Source organism: Lycium barbarum, chromosome 4 (assembly GCF_019175385.1).
Source record: "Lycium barbarum isolate Lr01 chromosome 4, ASM1917538v2, whole genome shotgun sequence".
Lineage (NCBI taxonomy): Eukaryota > Viridiplantae > Streptophyta > Magnoliopsida > Solanales > Solanaceae > Lycium > Lycium barbarum.
The window spans coordinates 138,779,873-138,802,346 of record NC_083340.1 but is presented as its reverse complement, the minus strand read 5'-3'; the positions used below and the strand labels follow the sequence as shown (position 1 = coordinate 138,802,346).

The 22,474-nt window shown below is 36.8% G+C and overlaps 2 protein-coding genes across 2 annotated transcripts; both read right to left on the bottom strand.

Moving 5' to 3' along the window:
- Positions 1 to 4,178: 4,178 nt before the first annotated feature.
- LOC132637900 (uncharacterized) lies at positions 4,179 to 15,344 on the bottom strand. The gene is made up of 5 exons (XM_060354918.1): positions 15,059 to 15,344; positions 5,819 to 6,315; positions 5,386 to 5,701; positions 5,020 to 5,202; positions 4,179 to 4,942 (listed from the first exon to the last, which is right to left on the bottom strand). The coding sequence occupies exons 1-5, from the start codon at positions 15,342 to 15,344 to the stop codon at positions 4,179 to 4,181; spliced, it is 2,046 nt and encodes a 681-aa protein (XP_060210901.1).
- A 2,718-nt stretch (positions 15,345 to 18,062) lies between these two features.
- On the bottom strand, positions 18,063 to 18,656 carry LOC132637899 (uncharacterized). Its single transcript, XM_060354917.1, has 2 exons — positions 18,314 to 18,656; positions 18,063 to 18,265 (listed from the first exon to the last, which is right to left on the bottom strand). The coding sequence occupies exons 1-2, from the start codon at positions 18,654 to 18,656 to the stop codon at positions 18,063 to 18,065; spliced, it is 546 nt and encodes a 181-aa protein (XP_060210900.1).
- Positions 18,657 to 22,474: the final 3,818 nt, after the last annotated feature.

Sequence of the window (22,474 nt, the reverse complement as noted above, 5' to 3'; positions counted from 1 at the left end):
CAAACATACTAGTACATGGTCTATTTAAATCTTTATTAAAAATGAATAAATAATTGTTCTATAATAAATACTATATCCAAACACATGGTTAATAATATATATCCCATCAAGTTCGCCACAGACAAAACAACTATTATTTCACTGAAAGTTCGATAATTAGCTTTCCAGAATATCAATATCATAACATTTGACACACATGAAACAATTTTGTGAAGCTATCTCATGATAAAACTTGTTTGTAAGTACCAATTTCACTTTCATATTCAAATACCAAAGTAACTTTTTCTAAATATAAACGCACCACAAAGCTTAACTTCCACATAAATGTCCTATACTTATAGAAAAAGAGACCGATCATAATTGAACAATTTCTTCCCCAAATAACCAAGCAAGATAAGCAAAGATTATTTTAAATTCTAAAATTGTTTCCCAAGAATCAATATGCTTTGGTCTCCCAATATATCATAAAAATCTCAAATAATTTGCAAGGATTAAAATTTAATAAACCATTTTGTCCCAATTAAAACTTTATGTTAGAACTTCTTTTTTTTTCCAGGTCTAATTACCTTCCAAAGAGTACACAAAATCAAACGAAAAGAAAAACAAAACAAGTACCATAAACATATCAAATTCTAGAATCAGGGAACAATATGGGCTTAATGAAAACCAATTCTTTAATCAGTATAAGTCCCAGATGATCACAATCAGTAACTACAGATTATACGCAAACACACAAGCAACTTTGAAGAGCATGAAGATTGTCATAATTAGTCCATCCATTTTCCCTTATTTGGCACTTGATATTTTTTTTTATCCCATTGATTTTAATATGTATAACTACACAAAACCAACAATTACGAAGTTAAAGTGCAATATCTTTCATCTACAAGACCATACCAGCAAATAATATAAAATTATAAATACTTCAAAAATAGAAATGAGAATATATGTATCATCTCTAGGCCAAAGTTCATCTACCTATTATTAAGTATGTTTAACATTCGAATATTAACAGAAGCATACTTGGAACTTAGACAGAATGTACTAAGGTATTCTCTTTTTATTTTCCGTAAGAACATAGCGTAAAATATCCTTAAGGTTGTTGGAAATCTTACGAAAAATACTTCATTTAGCGAACTCACATAGCTTGAGGCATGTCAATTAAGACACTGTCCTTAAGGTCACCCGGTATGGGTACATCCCCAGGATTCAATAAGCTCTTCTAGTATAAAACAAGGAGCCAGAATCTAACAAAGATTAAATAATTTTATAAAACCCAGCAAAACAAAATAAGAAAAGGAAGAATGTTTAGCTCTTGAGATCTCATATCTCTGATATCTAGAAGTAGAAGAAGACTAGACTTCATATAGAATTTGCCATGGCTATTGAAGCTCCAACGGCCATATCAAGATTAATGCCAATTAAAAAGGCCAAAGATTAATACCAATAAAGAGGAGTAAATACTTATGAAGGATATGTTACTAAAGCACAAAGTAACTGCAATGAGGGAGCAAATAAGCATCCGTTGGAATGTCATGTAATTCTAGAATTAATATTAGAATAATGGTTAAGAAAGAGTATGTTACCAAAGTATAAAGGGTATTTCATAATACAAAGATGACTTATAAATGGTCTGTTACAACAACCACACGAGAGGAACCTAGACGCTATTTTAGTAGGAATAAATTTGGACACTTCTTTTTGATATGTCACATTTATTTTTATAACAGTTTCAATACCCGAAATAAGTAGACTTACTTTTTCTTTACTTGGATCATCTAATCATAAGGTGTCCACCTATACAGGCTCTTAGTTCTAGCCACGAAGCAGGTGGATATAATTTGATGAGGCAAATGGACAAGAAAGAAATTATTGCGTGACATGTTTTAGAAGCTTGATATTAAGTAAACTGAATATTATCATAGTTAGTAGCAGTGTTGACCTTTCTATAAGTTATTGCTTTCAAATGCATTAAGAGAATCTATTCACTCCCTCCGTCCCTTTCTAATTGGTAAAATGCTAATCATATAAGTTTATTGGGGATTCTTGTTGTGAAAGATTCATAATATAGGCCAACAAAAAAAATTACACAATATAAAGAAAAAGAAAGATGGACATAACATTTAATGAGGCTCGAAAACAGATGGTCACACAATTATGCCAAAATTATTTATTTAGACCTGGTAAAATAGAAGGAATATATAGATTTAAGTTATTTATATAAATAGTCTGCATAATGTTTACACTATCAGTTGAATTTAAACGACTAACATACATGTTAATTCTATGATTCTATCTATTTTCCAGGTAATCATATTAGGCGTTCTATGAAGACTACGTATCACTGTAACTGTAACTCTGTAAGTCAACTTAATAACCTGATGATGTACAAAATTTATCCGGCTATAATATTGTTAAAACACTCATTGAAGCGAAAAATCAAAGTAAAGAAAAATAAAGTTGATAGTTGGTTCAGAGAGAAAAGAGAAGAGAGAGAAATTTTATTGACTTGGAAATCAGAATGAATGAATTGAATTGTTCTAAACAACTTGGGCTCACTCTTATATAGTGACCCGAAATATTAAATTCCATGTGGGCTGAGCCCAGTATAAAATAAAACAAAGGAATGAGATAGCCGGGTATTTTCAAGTGATGCCTTCAATTGATGTATACTGTGTATATCTTCCAACAGCCCCCTTCAAGTTGGAGGGTGATAACATACCCAACTTGCGAAGATGAACATGATGAGTGGCTCCAGTCAGGATCTTAGTGAATGTGTCAGCTAATTGAGTGGCACTGGAAGTGTGAGATAAATCAATCAACCCATCAGCAAGTTTGCTCCTGACAAAGTGGCAATCGAGCTCTATGTGTTTGGTGCGTTCCAGGAAAATCTGGTTCTTGGCAATGTGAATGGCTGACTGATTGTCACAAAACAAAGAAACTGAGGTGAGAGCAGGTAGACCAAAATCAACAAGAAGTCTGGACAACCAAGTAAGTTCAGCCACTGCTTTACTCATGGCTCTGTATTCAGCTTCAGCTAAAGAGATTGAAACTACTGGTTGTTTCTTGGACTTCCAACCAATCAGACTGCCACCTAATAAGATGCAAAAACCAAACACAGACCTCCTGCTATCTGGACATGAGCCCAGTCACTGTCACAATATACACTAAGAGAAAAATCAGCAGATTTGTTGTAAAAAATACCAAAGTCTGAGGTGCCTTTAAGATATCTAAGAAGGTGCAAGGCAGCCTTCATATGAGGAACACAAGGCTGCTGCATGAATTGGCTTAAGTGTTGTATAGCAACACAAATGTCGGGCCTTGTATGGGTTAGAAAATTCAACTTACCCACTAAGGATCTGTATTCTTCGGGTTTTGGAAATACATCACTCACACCAGCCTTCAATTTGTCATGCATTTCTAGAGGAAAAACACTGGAGAAGAGTCAATAGCATTGAAATCAACAAGTAAATCATGAATGAACTTCTTCTGATGAAGCAGCAGCCCATCTGAAGAGTATAACACCTCAATACCCAAAAACTAATTCAGAATGCCCAAATCTTTGATTCTGAACTGATCATGGAGGAAAGCCTTGAGGGAATCAATTTCATGCAAATCAGTCCCAATGATGATAATATCATCCACATACACCACAAGCAACACCACAGAATCAAAAGTTATCTTTGAGAAGAGAGAATAGTCATTGAGTGAGGGAGTGTGACCTTAAAAACAGAGGGACTGAGACAATTTGGCATATCATTGTCTGGAAGCCTCCCTTAAACCATACAAGGACTTGTTCAACTTACATACCAACTGAGTAAATGAAGAAAGAACTGAAAGGCCATGAGGAATCTTCATAAAAATCTCTTCATCCAAATCCCCATGTAAAAAGGCATTATTACCATCTAACTGGTACAAAGGCCACTATTTCTTAACAGCAATAGCAATGAGAGACTTGACAGTAGACATCTTCACAACAGGGGAAAAGGTCTCATGAAAGTCTATTCCCTCAATCTGAGTGTCACCTCTCACCACAAGCCTAGCTTTATATCTCTCTATAGACCTATCAGCCTTATATTTGACCTTGTACACCCACTTACAGCCTATGGGTTTCTTCCTAGAGGGAAGGGCAACAATGTCCCATATCGGATTAAGTTCCAAAGCATCAAACTCTTTTCTCATAGAAACTTCCATTCAGGGACTGAGGCTGCTTGAGAATAAGTGTGAGGCTCAAAAACATAATGCTGGCCAGAAGTAGAGGAAGGAGCAGACCCAAAGTAATGACAATCATAACTATCAAGATAATTGGGTCTTTTGTGAATCCTAGATGAAGATCTAGTAGAAACAGGAGGTAGCTCAGGTGGAGGCGGTGGATGGACAGGTTGTGCAGGATAAGGTGATGAAATAGGTGAAGGATTAGGTAATGGGGGAGGTTGGGGATCAGTAGAAGGGAAATTGGAAGTGGAACTGGAAAGAGAATCAAGAGCAGAAGGTGGTATAGGGGAATGAGATGGAACAGGGACAGGATCAGCAAAATAAAGAGACAAAGAAGAAGGTAAAATAGAAGGAGTGGAAGTAGAGTTTAGAGCAAAAGAAAAGATGTGCTCATGGAACACAATATCCCTGGAGACAAAAGTCAACTTAGAGGTCAAACTATACACTATGTATCCTTTCTTAGCAAAAGGATAGCCAAGAAAAATGCATGGAGTGGCTTTAGGTTGAAATTTATCCATTTGAGGTCTAGGTATAGTACAATAGCAAAGGCACCCAAAATCCTTGAGGTGAGAATACTGTGGTTGTTTGTTATACAGGATTTCATAAGGACTTTTGTTATGAAGCAAACTAGAAAGGAATCTATTTATCAGATAGATATCAGTTAAAATACAATCTCCCCAGAACTTAGCAGGGAGAGCAGATTGAAATAGTAAAGCCCTAGCAGTTTCTAAAAGGTGTTTGTGTTTTTTTTCACAACTCCATTTTGTTGTGGAGTGTGTGGACAAGTGGTTTGATGTAAAATGCCTTTGTCAGAAAAGAAAGTGGAACCAGCAATACTAGAACCTAACTCTAGAGCATTGTCACTTCTAACAGTTTGGACTTTTAGTTCAAATTGTGTCTCGGTCATGGAAATAAAAGATTTCAACAAGTCAAAGGCATTACTTTTAGCCCCCATTAAGTGAGTCCAAGTAGCTCTAGAAAAATCATCTACAATAGTTAACAAATACTTGGAACCATTTGAAGTGAGAGTGTGATATGGACCCCAAGTGTCAATGTGGATAAGTTGAAAAGGTCTGGTGGTTTGAATACTACTATCTGGGAAGGGCAGTCTGGTCTGTCTGGCTTGGGGACAAATTGGACAAGGGAAAGATTGTTTGTGAGACCACTAACTAAGTGAAGGTATAGCTTTCATTCTTGAAAAAGGAATATGACCTAGCCTGTAATGCCAAACTACATCTTGTTTATTAAAATTTGAAACAAAAGTAACAAGAACATCATCTTCATCAATAGTAGAATTTGAAATAGCACATACATCAGAAAAAGAAACAGAAACAGTACTAACATCAGAAACAACATCAACATTATTACTATAAGAGACCATAGAAGTAGGAAAAGAATCACAAGTGGAAGCAGATGAGGGTAGAATCAGCTTGTAGAGGCCCTTGTCCATATTACCAAGAACCAGAGGCTTCTTCAAAGAAGGGCCCTATATAACACATAGATACTTGGTAAATAGAACAAAACCATCAAGCTGACAAAGTAGTTTGTGAATAGAAATGAGATTGTATTAAAACGTTGGAACATAAAGGACATGATGAAGTACTAGGTCTGGAAATAAAGTCATAGAGCCAACAAAGTTCACCTTAACCATATATCCATTAGGCAAAGATACAAGATAAGGTATAGTAAGAGATTGAATATTTAAAAGAAGGTTTTTGTGGAATGTCATTTGATCAGTTGCCCCAGAATCTATTATCCAAATAAAAGAAGCTACTTGAGACAGCATATATGATTTGAGCAGCACACTAGGACCAGGAAACTTACCAACAAATTTTGCTGAAGCAAAGAAGTGTGGATTTCCAAATGGATCAAAAGAAAGCAGTCCCTGCTGAACTAGTGAGCTCGACTGGTTGGACTGTTCCTTGGACAATCCAGGTATTGAAGAAGCACCATCAAGTGCCTCAATAGCAGTAGATGCACTAGAAGACTGAGCCTGAGTTGGGTCAACTTGAACTTGAGCAGCCACTGGAGAATTAATAGGTGCACCATTCTTTCTAGTGTTCTTGGTGAATTTGAAGTTAGGGGGAAACCTGTTACACCCTGCACTTTCAGAGCATGATCATGCCACGTACATCACCGTAGTAATGGAGTATCGAAGACTTCCCATGATGTTTTGGAAGGTACAATCCATGAGAAGTATGTAACAATAAAGTAAAGAATGAATTAGGATCTCGTAAGTCGTAATCGGAAAAGGCTATTTTGAAACACAATACATGGCCATTATCAAGTACAATAAATGATAAATATCATGTATGGAGAGTTTCGGAATATTTCGAGATCAAGCAAATTGAAGAAAATAAGTTTGACGAAAAATTTGAGATATGTTGGCAGGATTTTGGGCAGATTTTTAGTCAACTTTGGAGGGGTATATCTCCATGTATATTAGGAGTTTTAAGGTGTTTCAAAATCCTAATATAAATTTCGTTGAGTCTAGTTTCTAATGCAACAAACTGCTCATCAATAGGACCTCGAAGTAAAGAATTATGGACGTTACAAACTGAGCTGACAAAGCTGAAACAGAGTTGCTACAGTACCGCTACAGTACTGCTACAGTACTGCCGACCCAACCCACTATAAAAGGGTAAACCCCCCCCCCCCCCCTTTTTCATCATCATAATTATCCAAAATCTTCCAGAAATTTCAGCAAACAAAAGGGGATCTTATATCACATAGAAGTGAGGATTTTGAGCAAATTTCAAGCTACGGAATATTAATCAAGGTCCGGACAACGCGTAGTCTCGATTATAATTTCATTTTCTGTTGGAGTTAGCTTGGGAACAAGTAAATATTGAAGATCTTGCTACTTTAGTAAACATAAGGTATGAATCATTGAATCTCTCTCTTTATCAACCTTGATTAAGGAATATTTACAAGAATAAGAGTTATAGTTTGTTGTGTTGATGTTGTTGGCTTATGGATTGAGGTTTGAAGAGAATTTTGGATGAAAATATATATATTTATCTTGTGGAATATTGAGGATGTTGTTGGTATTGTTTGGGAATTGTTTTGGTATTTGGAGGAATTCGATGATAAAGGGGAGATGCTGCCCAAATTTTCGTAACCAAAATTAGACTTCCATAAATTAGTGCTTATAAGTTGATGGAAATATGATGAAACTGTGATTAAGGGTGTGTTTCTCGATATATAGGTTTGGGTGAAGGGCAAGCTTCGGCGTAAGGAATTCTTTAAGTGGTGGCTTGACGGATAAGGTATGTAAGGTGTTCGTTCCCTCTTTCTTTGGCACGAATCCAATTTGAATATAAACACAAGCGTAATCCACTCTATTCCCATGCTTTGTACTTCAAATCTTAATATCTTGTTATTTTAATGATTCCTAAAGTATTATTTTATTTATCATCATCGATTACTTCTTTTGGACTCGATACGAATTCCATAAGCTATTCGGAGGCTACCGACCTTATGTCACTCCGAAAGGGCAAGATCAGATCATTGAATTCTCATCCAAAATCAGCTCCAGGATCAAGCTTTCCTTCTGCATAGCGGAAGAAAAGCGAAAGGCCTCAGAACTTTGCGCTTTCCTTCCGTGAATAAATAGGTATGAATAAATGCATTGTATATATATAAATGTATTGCACTATTTTACTACACCGTGCCGCGCTATAGTCGGCCGAGCATGGTGCGTAGATGCGCACACCACTGCAATGGGCATGTTATGATATTACCCCGGATGCGGGAGGCCCTGACGCGGGCTAATGATGATAACACCGAGCCTTAATAGTCGGGCATAATTTTACACATATAACACCGAGCCTTACGGTTGGGCATGGATATATATATATATATATATATAAGCAAACCAATGATTTTATCATGCATAGTCTCTTGTGCTACTTCCAGATGTTCGGTTTTCTTTTGCATTTATTAATGTTACATTATATTTGAATTATGTCGTTACCCTCCTGCCTTACATACTCAGTACTTTTATCCATACTGACGTCCCATTACACGGGACACTGCATTTCATGCTGCAGGGTCTGACAGAGTTATTGAGGAGCAACCGCAGTAGGATTTTCCAGCTTCAGCGGTATTAGCAAGTACCACTACTCCGGGCTTGCTATCTTTTGGTACTTTTCTATTAGTATAATATATGTCCATATGTATACTCTTAGAGGCTCATGGACATTGTGGGATATGTAGATATTATGTATGGCCTTGTCGTCCTTGTCTTGACTTCTTGGGATTTGTTTCTGATAGCCTTGTCGGCCTTATGATATACTTTATGTCGTAGCGACCTTACTAGTCCGCACATGTACATATGTGTTGAATTATCGAATATTTCTATGTTGGCCCTTTTTCCACGAGCAGATGTTCTTTGAGTCATGGTATGTGATGTCTAAGTAACAGTTAAGTCATGTGACTTTCGGCCTACGGGTCGGAGCCTGTCATACTCCTCGTCGGGGGTGTGACAAATTGGTATCAGAGCAGTTCGTCCTAGGGAATGTCTACGAGCTGTGGACAGTAGAGTCCTATTTATGAGTGTGAAGCGCGCTACACTTATAAACAAGAGGATGCAGGGCATTTAGGAACTATTGACCTTTCTTTCTTATCTTAGATCGTGCCATAGAGCTAAATCATAGGATATGATGTCCCAGATCCTAACCCAAATGTTTTGATCATGGATAAGCAGTTGATTATGCCGCTACGAGGAAATTGCTTTGAATTGAAGTTGGTCATTCGAAAGGTATATTTCCTGTTTTATAAATATGGATAGATGTTGATATAAGAACTTGGGCAAGATATTATGGGTATTTGTGATTGCTCTGCGGGGCATTGGATGTGTTTTTTAGGCTGTGTGCAGGAATGAGGTAGTATGAATTATAGAGGAAACTCTGTCAAAATTTTTACAAAATGAATTATTTTCATGTCTATAAAGAAAGAGTAAAGGGAAAATATGACCATCAGCCGTTTAGTAAGTCATGATTGAAGGGACAACTATGAGACGCTTTCAAAGAGAAGTTTTAGAATGATCTTATTTTAATTTAAAGGAGGAAACCTGGAGGGAAAATGATTAGTAGTTAAAGAAACTAGAATGAGTTGCATCCGAGATTTCGGGGATCGAGACCTATTGGAAAAATAAAGAAAGTTGACATTAGGAACTCAAATACGGTATTACAATTTATAGATTAGATTGGTTAGTAAGAGATAACAAAGAGATATTGCTATGGAAGAGGAAGTTAACGAGTACGGGAAAGTTTCACCCTATATATATATACGAGATCAAGATGGGTTTGTACTCTTAGTGGAATGTTATGCAAACTTCCAGATAGATACTATTAAGTGGCAAACGGGAAAAGAGCACTTTAAGAGAAAAGGAAATCGAGGAGGACCTTGAGGAGAAAAGGAAATCGAGGAGGACCTTGAGGAGAAAAGTACAAGAAAGTGCGGTTATAAATTAATTAAAGGAATTTATGTGATCAGTCGCGATAAGAGGAAGCTTAATAAATTAGTAAGGTTGGCCAAAGGTAGACAGTGATGGCACAAGACAGTGGACTTGGAATAGAGATGCGATTATAAAGGAAATAGGACGAATATACGAGGAATAGACTTACATACGAGCAATCTATGGTATCGTAAAGGGAAATAAGAAATGAACAAAGGAAGAAAGAAAAGGGGTGTATTTTGCTAAAATTTCATGATGAAAACGAGAATCGGCGGGACATTAGAAGGATTATGACACATGATTATGATACAAACAAGTAGTTAAGAGAAACTATGGGACACTATGAGCTGAATAAAAGAAAGGACGAGTCGTGAGAATGAATAAGAGAGAGAGTATCGACTTTTACTGGTATGGTATAAAACCAACTCGGAATCGGGAACCAATGGAAAGAGGAATCTCAAGGGTACTGGTGAAAGGATAGCTATGAAAGAAAATTCTGACTGAAGTAGCATGGTATAGTCGGGCATTCTATAAGGAACCTAACGAATTTTGATGTCACCATTGATTCATTAACCTGGGGACTATTAAGCATGAATAAATTAAGTGGGTTGAGTTGTGTCCAATATGTGTGGACATTGGACTTGATACAAGAATCCAATTAGCAAAAGAGCAATAAGTCAAACCATGCGATGAAAGTAACTCTAGCATTATATGGACTAGAGGAGTTAAAGGATCGCTAGGCTCGGCCAAATGACTACCAAAGCGGCCAATACTCAAATGTTACTGGTATATGAGAACATTCTTAGACGAATTAGAATATTCCCAAGTACATAAGAAGCAAATGTATTGGTTTGAAAGAGTCGAAATTCAAGATGAACTAATATAGCAAGGATGTGCTAAAGAAAAGTGGAAATGGACTAAATGCAAGTATATTATAAGACAAACAGGGGAAAGGAGGCATGACAAGATAATGAAGGTTTAGCAAATAAAAGGAAATAAGTTTTGTCAATGCAATACGTTGTGTTCCGGGCTATGATTCGAATAGCTCGTACCAGAGATTTTTTGTTGTTACAATTAAATATGCAGCAGACGTACCCCACAAAGGTAATGGAGGAAGTGAGAAGGCCTACAAGTGATCAAGGTTAAGTATCAAGCACAGTCGGGATTAGTAAAGAGAAATCATAGCACTAGAAGAGGTGAGAGTTTTAAAAGAGGAATATTTTGGGAATTTCAATGGCCGTCAAAGGAAAGAAAGACAGCATGCCTATGGATAGCGCGACAACAGTACTGCCTGAGACTAGAAATACCTCATGCGTCGTGAAATCATAAGTCACCGTTTATATTAAATCGTGAAGAGTATATGTCATAGTACCATATAAATAATCGTCATGATGAAATGACTAGTAAAATGGTGTGGGGACGACAACAAATATTTGAAGAAGAATGAAAGCTAGTTAAGTCTCAATTAGCCGCTAGTATAGGAGAGCCCAAGGACTTAAAGAGGAAGCACACTCGTATTGAAAGGAAGTTGTGATTAAGTAAGGTTTTATTTTAGTCTCCGGCTTATGAGTTATTTTGTAATGATGCTAAGATTAGAGGAGAAGAAATTGGAGGAAAGATTCAAACATAGATTTGAAGATATTTTGAATAGTAAATTACCTTGAGATATGATCATTAGTATGTTGTGAGTATAATTTTGTTATGAGGGATAACAACAATGATAAGAAAATATTGTACAAGTGTATAAGGAATGGTGCTGAGGATTGTTGTATAGGTCGAATGGAGTCCCATTTGAATATAGATCTCTTGGCTATGGTATGTTTGACGCATTGGATGAGTAATCTGAGGTAAAGTAATTAATGAGAATAATAAGACATTGGCAAGGGAATTCTATTGCAAGCCATCTGGGCACTACCATAGGTGGAACTACGATGACATTGTAAGGAATTAAGGAGTTTGACAAAATCATTAAAAAGGAGATGGAATGATTTGTATATAAAATCGATTAGTACTAAGAGGAATAATCTAAACTAGCACTAGAGAAGCAAGCAAGGAAAAGTGCCACAGCTAAATAAAAAAAAAAGTTGCCCACCAGTAGAGAAATAGAAGGCTGCGAAATAGGAGGGACTAAGTCAACGGAAGGTGAAGTCATGGAAGTAGATGAAGATAAGATTGCTGGAAAATAATTCAAGGATATAAATAAAGGAGATGGACATTTAAGGAATTAAGAGATCCGCTTGATTGATAAACCAAAATGATAGATGAGCGCGTCAACCTATGGAAAGACGTATTAAGTGAGAATCGGGCAAAGGTTAAAAGTTGAAGGAGAACTCCAAAGGAAATGATCAAAGGATATCATGTTTCATTGGAACAAGCGGCTGACAAAGAGATCTCGTGGAAGAAGAAACATGATGGATCTTATTGGAAAAAGGGATGAATGAAGGTTACAGACAAAGGAAAGAATGAAAAGATTCGAATTCGCTGCATGACTAGGAATCTTGTTTGTTTTTTGACAAATTTCTGAATCCACCCCTAGGTTATTAGCTGAACTAAGGATTAGAAACTTTAAGAGTAAATTGAAGGAAAGGAATCAGTAAATTGAAGGAAAGGAATCATTAAAGAAGAGGTTTGAAATGTTTTTGATATAAGTACAAGAATTATTGTTAGTTAGCCAAGTGCCAGAAGTCCAATTGAAGGAAAGGGAAATTAAGCAAGACATTTTTGTGTTAAACTAGTTTAAAGATAAAGTAATGCAAAGATTAATTTGACTGCTATAGAAAGCAAAGGATGCTAAAAATGTGAACAGTCTTGGGGTTATCTTTAAGGGAGGAAGAGTAAGAATAAGTAAATAAGAAGACAAAGGCCTGTGACATCTGTGAAACGTAAGAAAGACACGTGAAGATCGAAGAGAATAAGAATTTCTGTATAAAAAGAAGATGGGATCAAAATTGGATAAAAGTATGTGGTAAGTACGGGATGAAAGGGCATACAAGAATCTAAACAACAAAGGCTGAAGAGGCAATGAGAACGATAAAGCATAAAGAGTTAGTAGACAGATATATAATAAGAAAAGGGATGACCTTGAGTACGAGCATAGATTTGGCCACAAAAGAAGAAGGATAGACTACGTAATTCGAATAGGTTCAATTTTAAAGGAACAAGTAAGACTGCAAGTAAGTAAAGTAAATACTGACAAATACAGGTAAGAACATTGATATCTACCTCGGAGCGAACTCGACCTCAACATTCGAGGATGAATGTTTTTAAGGGGGGGATAATGTTACACCCCACAATTTCAGAGCATGAGCATGCCACGTACATCACCGTATTAATGGAGTATCGGAGACGTCCCATGATGTTTTGGAAGGTACAAGCCATGAGAAGTATGTAACAATGAAGTAAAGAATGAATTAGGATCTTGTATGTCGTAATCGGGAAAGACTATTTTGAAACACAAGACATGGCCATTATCAAGTATAATAAATGATAAATATCATGTATGGAGAGTTTCAGAAGATTTCAAAATCAAGAAAATTGAAGAAAATAAGTTTGACGAAAAATTTGAGAAATGTTGGCAGGATTTTGGGCAGAGTTTTAGTCAACTTTGAAGGGGTATATCTCCATGTATATTAGGAGTTCTAAGGTGTCTCAAAATCCTAAAATGAAGTTCGTCGAGTCTAGTTTCTAATGCAACAAACCACTCGTCCATAGCACCTCGGAGTAGAGAATTATGGACGTTACAAACTGAGCTGACAAAGCAAAAACAGAGCTGCTACAGAACAACTACAGTACTGCTATAATACTGCCGACCCAACCCACTATAAAAGGGTTAAAACCCCCCTTTTTCATCATCATAATTCTCCAAAATCTTCCGGAAATTTCAGCAAAGAAAAGGGGCTCTTATATCACATAGAAGTGAGGATTTTGACCAAATTTCAAGCTACGGAATATTAATCAAGGTCCGAACAATGCGTAGTCTCGATTATAATTTCATTTTGTGTTGGAGTTAGCTTGGGAACAAGTAAATATTAAAGATCTTGCTGCTTTAGTAAATCCACTCTATTCCCATGCTTTGTACTTCAAATCTTAATATCTTGTTATTTTGATGATTCCTAAAGTATTATTTTATTTATCATCATCAATTACTTCTTTTGGACTCGATACGAATTCCATAAGCTATTCGGAGGCTACCGACCTTATGTCACTCCGAAAGGGCAAGATCAGATCATTGAATTTCTCATCCAAAATCAGCTCCAGGATCAGGCTTTCCTTCCGCATAGTGGAAGAAAAGCGGAAGGCCTCAAAACTTTGCGCTTTCCGTCCGCATCGCGGAAGGAAAGCGGAGTCCTGCACAGATTTTTTTCCGGTCCAGATAAATAATGGTATATATGTATGAATAAATGCATTGTATATATATAAATGTATTGCACAATTTTACTACACCGTGCCGCGCTATAGTCGGTCGGGCATGGCGCCTAGATGCGCACACCGCTGCAGTGGGCATGTTATGATATTGCCCCGAACGCGGGAGGCCCGGACATGGGCTAATGATGATAACACCGATCCTTAATGGCCGAGCATGATTTTACACATATAACACCGAGCCTTACGGCCGGGCATGGATACTATCTATTACATATGTATATATATATATATATATATATATATATATATATATATATATATATATATATATATATATATATATATATATATATATATATGTAAGCATACCAATGATTTTGTCATGCATAGCCTCTAGTGCTACTTCCAGATGTTCGGTTTTCTTTCACATTTATTAATGTTACATTATATTTGAATTTTGTCGTTACCCTCCTGCCTTACATACTCAGTACTTTTATCCGTACTAACGTCCCATTGCACGGGACGCTGCATTTCCTGTTGCAGGCTCTGACAGAGTTATTGAGGAGCAACCGCAGAAGGATTTTCCAGCTTCAGCGGTATTAGCAAGTACCACTACTCCGGGCTTGCTATTTTTTGGTAATTTTCTGTTAGTATAATATATGTTCATATGTATACACTTAGAGGCTCATGGACATTGTGGGATATGTAGATATTATGTATGGCCTTGTCGGCCTTGTCTTGACTTCTTGGTATTTTTTCTGATAGCCTTGTCGGCCTTATGATATACTTTATGTCGTAGCGACCTTTCCGGTCCGCACATGTACATATGTGTTGAATTATTGAATATTTCTATGTTGTCCCTTTTTCCGCGAGCAGATGTTCTTTGAGTCATGGTATGTGATGTCCAAGTCACGGTTAAGTCAGGTGACTTGCGGCCTACGGGTCGGAGCCTGTCATACTCCTCATCGGGGGTGTGACAAAACCCATGTAATCTATAACATTTCTGCTTAAGATTACTAGTTCTCTTGCAATATTTGCAAATGAGGGTTGCAGGATCAAAATTCACCTTTGAGGGAATAGTTTGGTTTTGGTTGGACACATCAAAATTAAACTTTGGAGAGAAATTCTGTTGAGAACTACTAGCATGAAAAGAAGTAGCATTGGAAGAAAATTGTGAAGAGGAGGAAACTTGTCTCTGTTTTTCATCAGACAACAGCATACCATACACAACACTCATAGAAGAAAAAGGCTTGAGCATGAGGATACTGCTCCTAGTCTGGAAGTAAGTGTCACTCAAGCCCATCAAAAATTGGTACACCCTCTAAACATCCTCATCCTTGGCATATTCAGATTTAGCCTCACAAGTGCAACTATGGGCTTTACTAACAGGTAAAGAAGCAATTTCATCCCAGAGTTGCTTGATCTTATTGAAATAAGAAGCCACATCAAGAGAACCCTGCGATATATGAGCCAGCTCTTTCTTTAGCTCAAAAATCCTAGCAGCATCCTCATGGCCATACCTTTCTTCTAATTCGGCCCAAATATCCCTAGCAGACACAGAATACTCAACACTGCGAGCTATTTCTTTAGTCATTGAATATGTCAACCATGAAACTGCTAGATCATTACACCTTTTCCATTGTCGAATCAGAGGAGAGTCCTTAGGAGGACTCTAAGAGTTAGCATCTATCAAATCTAACTTGTTTCCAATGGATAAAGCTACAAGGATGTTGCTTTTCCAACTACCATAGCAAGTTCCATCAAATGGCACCGAAACCAAAGAGTTTCCTAGCACATCTGATGGATGAACGTATCGTCGATGGCATGCGTGTAATCATCCTCATGAAAAGAAACATGGGATTGAGAAACATAAGTATTATTCGTAGCAGCAGTACCAGTACTATTCGACATATTTACAGTGTAATTATAAAAATGAAACCAATACTGAAGAGAAAAAAAAACAATTCACACCTAATAGATCTTGATGAGTTAAGCGAACTTACCCGACACCAGAATCACGACAAAAACACACCAAAATAGTAGCAAAACAACAAAATTAGGGCAAACTCCACAGGAACATCAGCAAAACCGTAAAATTAGGGCAAATATCATCAAAACTGCAACAAAACCACTAATACAACAACAACAATCAAAATATCACCGTTAAAATCGAGTGAAGAGAAAGTACTAACAAAATGTACACAAATCGCCAAAGAAAAACCGAGATCTTGACGAAACATCGAGAATTTCGAAAGGAATATTGAAAAAAAGGTTTTTGTGGGATGTCATGTGATCAGTTGCCCCAGAATCTATGATCCAAATAAAAGAAGCAACTTGAGACAACATACATGATTTGAGCAGCACACTAGGACCAGGCAACTTACCAGCAAAATTTGCGGAAGCAAAGAAGTGTGGATTTCCAAATGGATCAAAAGAAAGCAGTCCCTGCTGAACAAGTGAGCTCAACTGGTTGGGCTGTTCCTTAGACAATCCAGGTATTGAAGAAGCATCATCAAGTGCCTCAATAGCAGCAGATCGACTAGGAGACTGAGCCTGAGTTGGGTCAACTTGAACTTAAGCAGCCACTGGAGAATTACTAAGTGAACCATTCTTTCTAGTGTTCTTGGTGAATTTGAAGTTAGGGGGAAACCCATGTAGTCTATAACATTTCTGTTAAAGATGACCAGTTCTCTTGCAATACTTGCAAATGAGGGTTGCGGGATCAAAATTCACCTTTGAGGGAAAAGTTTGGTTTTGGTTGGACACATCAAAGTTAAACTTTGGAGAGAAATTCTGTTTAGAACTACTAGCATGAAAGGAAGCAGCATTGGAAGAAAATTGTGACGAGGAGGAAGCTTGTCTCTATTTTTCATCAGACAACAGCATACCATACACAACACTCATAGAAGAAAAGGGCTTGAGCATCAGGATATTGCTCCTAGTCTGGATGTAGGTGTCATTCAATCCCATCAAAAATTGGTACACCATCTGAACATCCTCATCCTTGGCATATTCAGATTTAGCCTCACAAGTGCAACTATGGGCTTTACTAACAGATAAAGAAGCAATTTCATCCCGGAGTTGCTTGATCTTATTGAAATAAGAAGCCACATCAAGAGAACCTTGAGATTAATGAGCCATCTCTTTCTTTAGCTCAAAAATCCTAGCAGCATCTACTTGACCATACCTTTCTTCTAATTTTGGCCAAATATCCCTAGTAGACACACACAACACTGCGAGCTATTTCTTTAGTCATTGAATTTTTCAACCATGAAACTACTAGATCATTACACCTTTGCCATTGTCGAATCAGAGGAGAGTTCTCAAGACGACTCTGAGTGTTGTGTATAGTATAATATATGTTCATATGTATACTCTTAGAGGCTCATGGACATTGTGGGATATGTAGATATTATGTATGGCCTTGTCGGCCTTGTCTTGAATTCTTGGTATTTTTTCTGATAGCCTTGTCAGCCTTATCATATACTTTATGTCGTAGCGATCTTGCCGGTCCGCACATGTACATATGTGTTGAATTATCGAATATTTCTATGTTGGCCCTTTTTCTGCGAACAGATGTTCTTTGCCTCATGGTATGTGATGTCCAAGTAACGGTTAAGTCAGGTGACTTGCGGCCTACGAGTCGGAGCCTGTCATACTCCTCGTCGGGGGTGTGACAAAACCCATGTATTCTATAACATTTCTGCTTAAGATGACCAGTTCTCTTGCAATATTTGCAAATGAGGGTTGCAGGATCAAAATTCACCTTTGAGGGAAAAGTTTGGTTTTGGTTGGAAACATCAAAGTTAAACTTTGGTGAGAAATTCTATTTAGAACTACTAGCATGCAAAGAAGCAGCATTGGAAGAAAATTGTGAAAAGGAGGAAACTTGTCTCTGTTTTTCATCAGACAACAGCATAGCATATACAACACTCACAGAAGAAAAAGGCTTGAGCATCAGGATATTGCTCTTAGTCTGGATGTAAGTGTCACTCCAGCCCATCAAAAATTGGTACACCCTCTAAACATCCTCATCCTTGGCATATTTAGATTTAGCCTCACAAGTGTAACTATAGGTTTTACTAGAAGATAAAGAAGCAATTTCATCCCAGAGTTGCTTGATCTTATTGAAATAAAAAGCCACATCAAGAGAACCCTGCGATATATGAGCCAGCTCTTTCTTTAGCTCAAAAATCCTAGCAGCATCCGCTTGACCATACCATTCTTCGAATTCAGCCCAGATATCCCCAGCAGACACAGAATACTAAACACTGCGAGCTATTTCTTTAGTCATCGAATTTGTCAACCATAAAACTGCTAGATCATTACACCTTTTCCATTGTCGAATCAGAGGAGAGTCCTCATGAGGACTCTGAGAGTTAGCATCTATCAAATCTAACTTGTTTCCAATGGATAAAGCTACAAGGATGTTCCTTTTCCAACTACCATAGCAAGTTCCATCAAATGGCACCGAAACCAAAGAGTTTCCTACCACATCTGATGGATGAACGTATAGTGGATGGCAAGGATGCGTGTAATCATCCTCATGAAAAGCAACATGGGATTGAGGAATATAAGTATTATTCGTAGCAGCAGTACCAGTACTATTCGGCATTTTTTTGCAGTGTAATTATAAAAACGAAACCAATATTGAAGAGAAAAAAAATGCAATTCACACCTAATAGATCTTGATGAGTTGAGCGAAGTTACCCGACACCAGAATCACGACAAAAACATACCAAAACAGTAGCAAAACCACAAAATTAGGGCAAACTCCATAGGAACATCAGCAAAACCGTAAAATTAGGGCAAATATCATCAAAACTGCAATAAACCCACTAATACAACAACAACAATCAAAATATCACCGTTAAAATCGAGTGAAGAGAAAGTACTAACAAAATGTACACAAATCGCCAAAGAAAAACTGAGATCTTGACGAAACTTCGAGAATTTCGAAAGGAATGTTGAAAAAAAGGTTTTTGTGGGATGTCATATGATCAGTTTCCCCAGAATCTATGATCCAAATAAAAGAAGCAACTTGAGACAACATACATGATTTGAGCAGCACACTAGGACCAGGCAACTTACCAGCAAAATTTGCTGAAGCAAAGAAGTGTGGATTTCCAAATGGATCAAAAGAAAGCAGTCCCTACTGAACAAGTGCGCTCAACTGGTTGGACTGTTCCTTGGACAATCCAGGTATTGAAGAAGCACCATAAAGTGCCTCAATAGCAGCAGATGGACTAGGAGACTGAGCCTAAGTTGGGTCAACTTGAACTTGAGCAGCCACTGGAGAATTACTAGGTGAACCATTCTTTCTAGTGTTCTTGGTGAATTTGAAGTTAGGGGGAAACCCATGTAGTCTATAACATTTCTGCTTAAGATGACCAGTTCTGTTGCAATACAAATGAGGGTTGCAGGATCAAAATTCACCTTTGAGGGAAAAGTTTGGTTTTGGCTGGACACATCAAAGTTAAACTTTGGAGAGAAATTCTGTTTAGAACTACTAGCATGAAAAGAAGCAGCATTGGAAGAAAATTGTGAAGAAGAGGAAACTTGTCTCTATTTTTCATCAGACAACAGCATACCATACACAGCACTCATAGAAGAAAAGGGCTTGAGCATCAGGATATTCCTCCTAGTCTGGATGTAGGTGTCATTCAATCGCATAAAAAATTGTTACACCCTTTGAACTTCCTCATCCTTGGAATATTCAGATTTTAGCCTAACAAGTGCAACTATGGGCTTTACTAACAGATAAAGAAGCAATTTCATCCTAGAGTTGCTTGATCTTTTTGAAATAAGAAGCCACATCAAGAGAACCTTGAGATATATGAGCCAGCTCTTTCTTTAGCTCAAAAATCCTAGCAGCATCCGCTTGACCATACCTTTCTTCTAATTCAGCCCAAATATCCCTAGTAGACACACACAACACTGCGAGCTATTTCTTTAGTCATCGAATTTGTCAACCATGAAACTACTAGATCATTACACCTTTGTCATTGTCGAATCAGAGGAGAGTTCTCAGGAGGACTCTGAGAGTTAGCATCTATCAAATCTAACTTGTTTCTAATGGATAAAGCTACAAAGATTTTCCATTTCCAACTACCATAGAAATTTCCATCAAATGGCACCGAAACCAAACAGTTTCCTAGCACATCTGATGGATGAACGTATAGTGGATGACAAGGATGTGTGTAATCGTCCTCATGAAAAGCAACATGGGATTGAGGAACAGAAGCATTATTCGTAGCAGCAGTACTGGTCTTATTCAGCATTTTTGCAGTGTACTTATAGAAACGAAACCAATATTGAAGAGAAAAAATAAGCAATTCACAGCTAATAGAGCTTGATGAGTTGAGCGAAGTTACCCGACACTAGAATCACGGCAAAAACACACCAAAACAGCAGCCAAACCACAAAATTAGGGCAAACTTCACAGGAACATCAGCAAAACAGTAAAATTAGGGCAAATATCATCAAAACTGCAACAAAACCACTAACATAGCAACAATAATCAAAATATCGCTGTCAAAACCGAGTGAAGTGAAAGTACTAACAAAATGTACACAAAATCGCCAAAGAAAAATCGAGATCTTGACGAAACTTCGAGAATTTCGAAAGGAACAACGGAAGTATGAAACTACGATAAAACTTCATCGGGGTAACATCGATCGATAGCTAATAAACAGATCGTGTAGGATCTGGGCTCTAATACCATGTTAAAACACTCATTGAAGCAAAAAATCAAAGTAAATAAAACTAGAATTGATAGTCGGTTCAGAGAGAAAAGAGAAGAGAGAGAAATTTTATTGACTTGGAAATCAGAATGAATGAATTGAATTGCTCTAAACAACTTGGGCCCACTCTTATATAGTGACCCGAAATATTAAATTACATGTGGGTTGAGCCCAGTACAAAATAAAATAAAGGAATGAGATAGCCGGGTATTTTTCAAGTGATGTATATTGTGCATATCTTCCAACAAATATACAGAGCCTTCACTCATGTATATATTGAAGAAAGAATAGCTAAGTCAATATAGAAAACTGTGAGGAGTATTGTAGAGGAGTTCTTGAATTACAACTCTTTTGAGTTAAGTTTTGGAAAAAATATGATTACGATCAAGTATCAACTTAAAAACAGATTAAAGTTAACAATACGTGAAGTATAGAATTGTATTATAATAAAGTTCATTGTTTTAAGTATAATTTAAATTATTTGAAGATAAAGCCAACGATGCAATAAATAACACACTGTTTAGGTAGTGCATATGTATGGATTGAGTTGAATTGGTATGTTATTCCTTTAGTTGTCTGCTATTTGTATAATATCGCTTAATCAAATATCAACAGATTATTTGTATAATGTCACTTACTCAAATATTAACAGAGGCGGAGTCAAGATTTGAAGCTTATGGGTTCATAATTTTAGTTCTTTTAAGTTATCGGATTTTAAATTAATAAATTGTACATAATCAACAAAATTTGGAGACAAATAGTATGAAGTTTGGACTAATGCTACTATGTTCAGTTGAACCCGTAACTCGCACTCTAGATCCGCCCCTAAATAACAATGGAGCATACAACTATATATCCAGTTTTCGAAAAGGCACAAAAGACGGAGGGAGAAATTTATATAAGGAGATTCCAAAAATAAATACAACTTCATACTTAGAATTTGAACTTATAATCTATAACAGTTTTTGAACCTTCTCTGCCCCTACACAACTAAAATCACATTCAAGAACTTATATATAACCAAAGAATTTATTTTTACTCCATCTACGTAGTACAATGTTTTGGTATAGGAATTTAATTGAACTTCTTTCCTTTTAGCTTCGCCCCTGGGCACAATCCACAGCTATATATTATGGATAATTGTCTAAGTTTCAGCAATCAAATGTCATGAATTATTTTTTCAAAAAACATCTTTAAAAAATATTTTCCGTTCGGATCAAACAAATTCTAATTGATATTAAACTCTGATAACACTTAAGCAGAAATTATGGATTTTGCTTCTTAACATGTTGAAAGTTGAAAGAACATGTTTATTTTCTGAGGCATAAGCATAGCATTATCAGTACAATTAATGTCACAGTAAACAATTCGATTAAGAAAATAGTGTGTGAAATAGAACAAATATAGCATATATAACAGGTTGGAAGGTACTTGATTTAACAAGGATATGCTAGAAGGACCTATTTATGAGTTGTCTGGGATGCTACAATAGCAGGTATTATTTCCCGTTGTTAAAATTAAAGAAACTGGACCTCACTTGCAGGAGCAAATTGTGTCATATATCGAACCTAGGACGCTAAAGACAATTTTGAACTCCCTGGACTGCTTGAGCTAACCTTTTGCATTTGTTCATGGTGTTCAAAAGTCAATATATGTACATAAATACGAAAAATTTACCCTATATATACAC

Bases quoted from the DNA above. Each gene is read 5' to 3' on its own strand.
- LOC132637900 (XM_060354918.1), bottom strand. From the start codon at position 15,344: ATGGGCTTGAGTGACACTTACTTCCAGACTAGGAGCAGTATCCTCATG. The intron at 5,203-5,385 runs GTTAGTGGTCTC...TAACTATTGTAG, and splicing joins GAAAGCTATACCTTCACTTA to ATGATTTTTCTAGAGCTACT. The intron at 4,943-5,019 runs GCATTTTACATC...AACACCTTTTAG, and splicing joins CACTTTCTTTTCTGACAAAG to AAACTGCTAGGGCTTTACTA.
- LOC132637899 (XM_060354917.1), bottom strand. From the start codon at position 18,656: ATGCCGAATAGTACTGGTACTGCTGCTACGAATAATACTTATATTCCT. The intron at 18,266-18,313 runs GTGTTTAGTATT...CTGAATTCGAAG, and splicing joins GACTAAAGAAATAGCTCGCA to AATGGTATGGTCAAGCGGAT.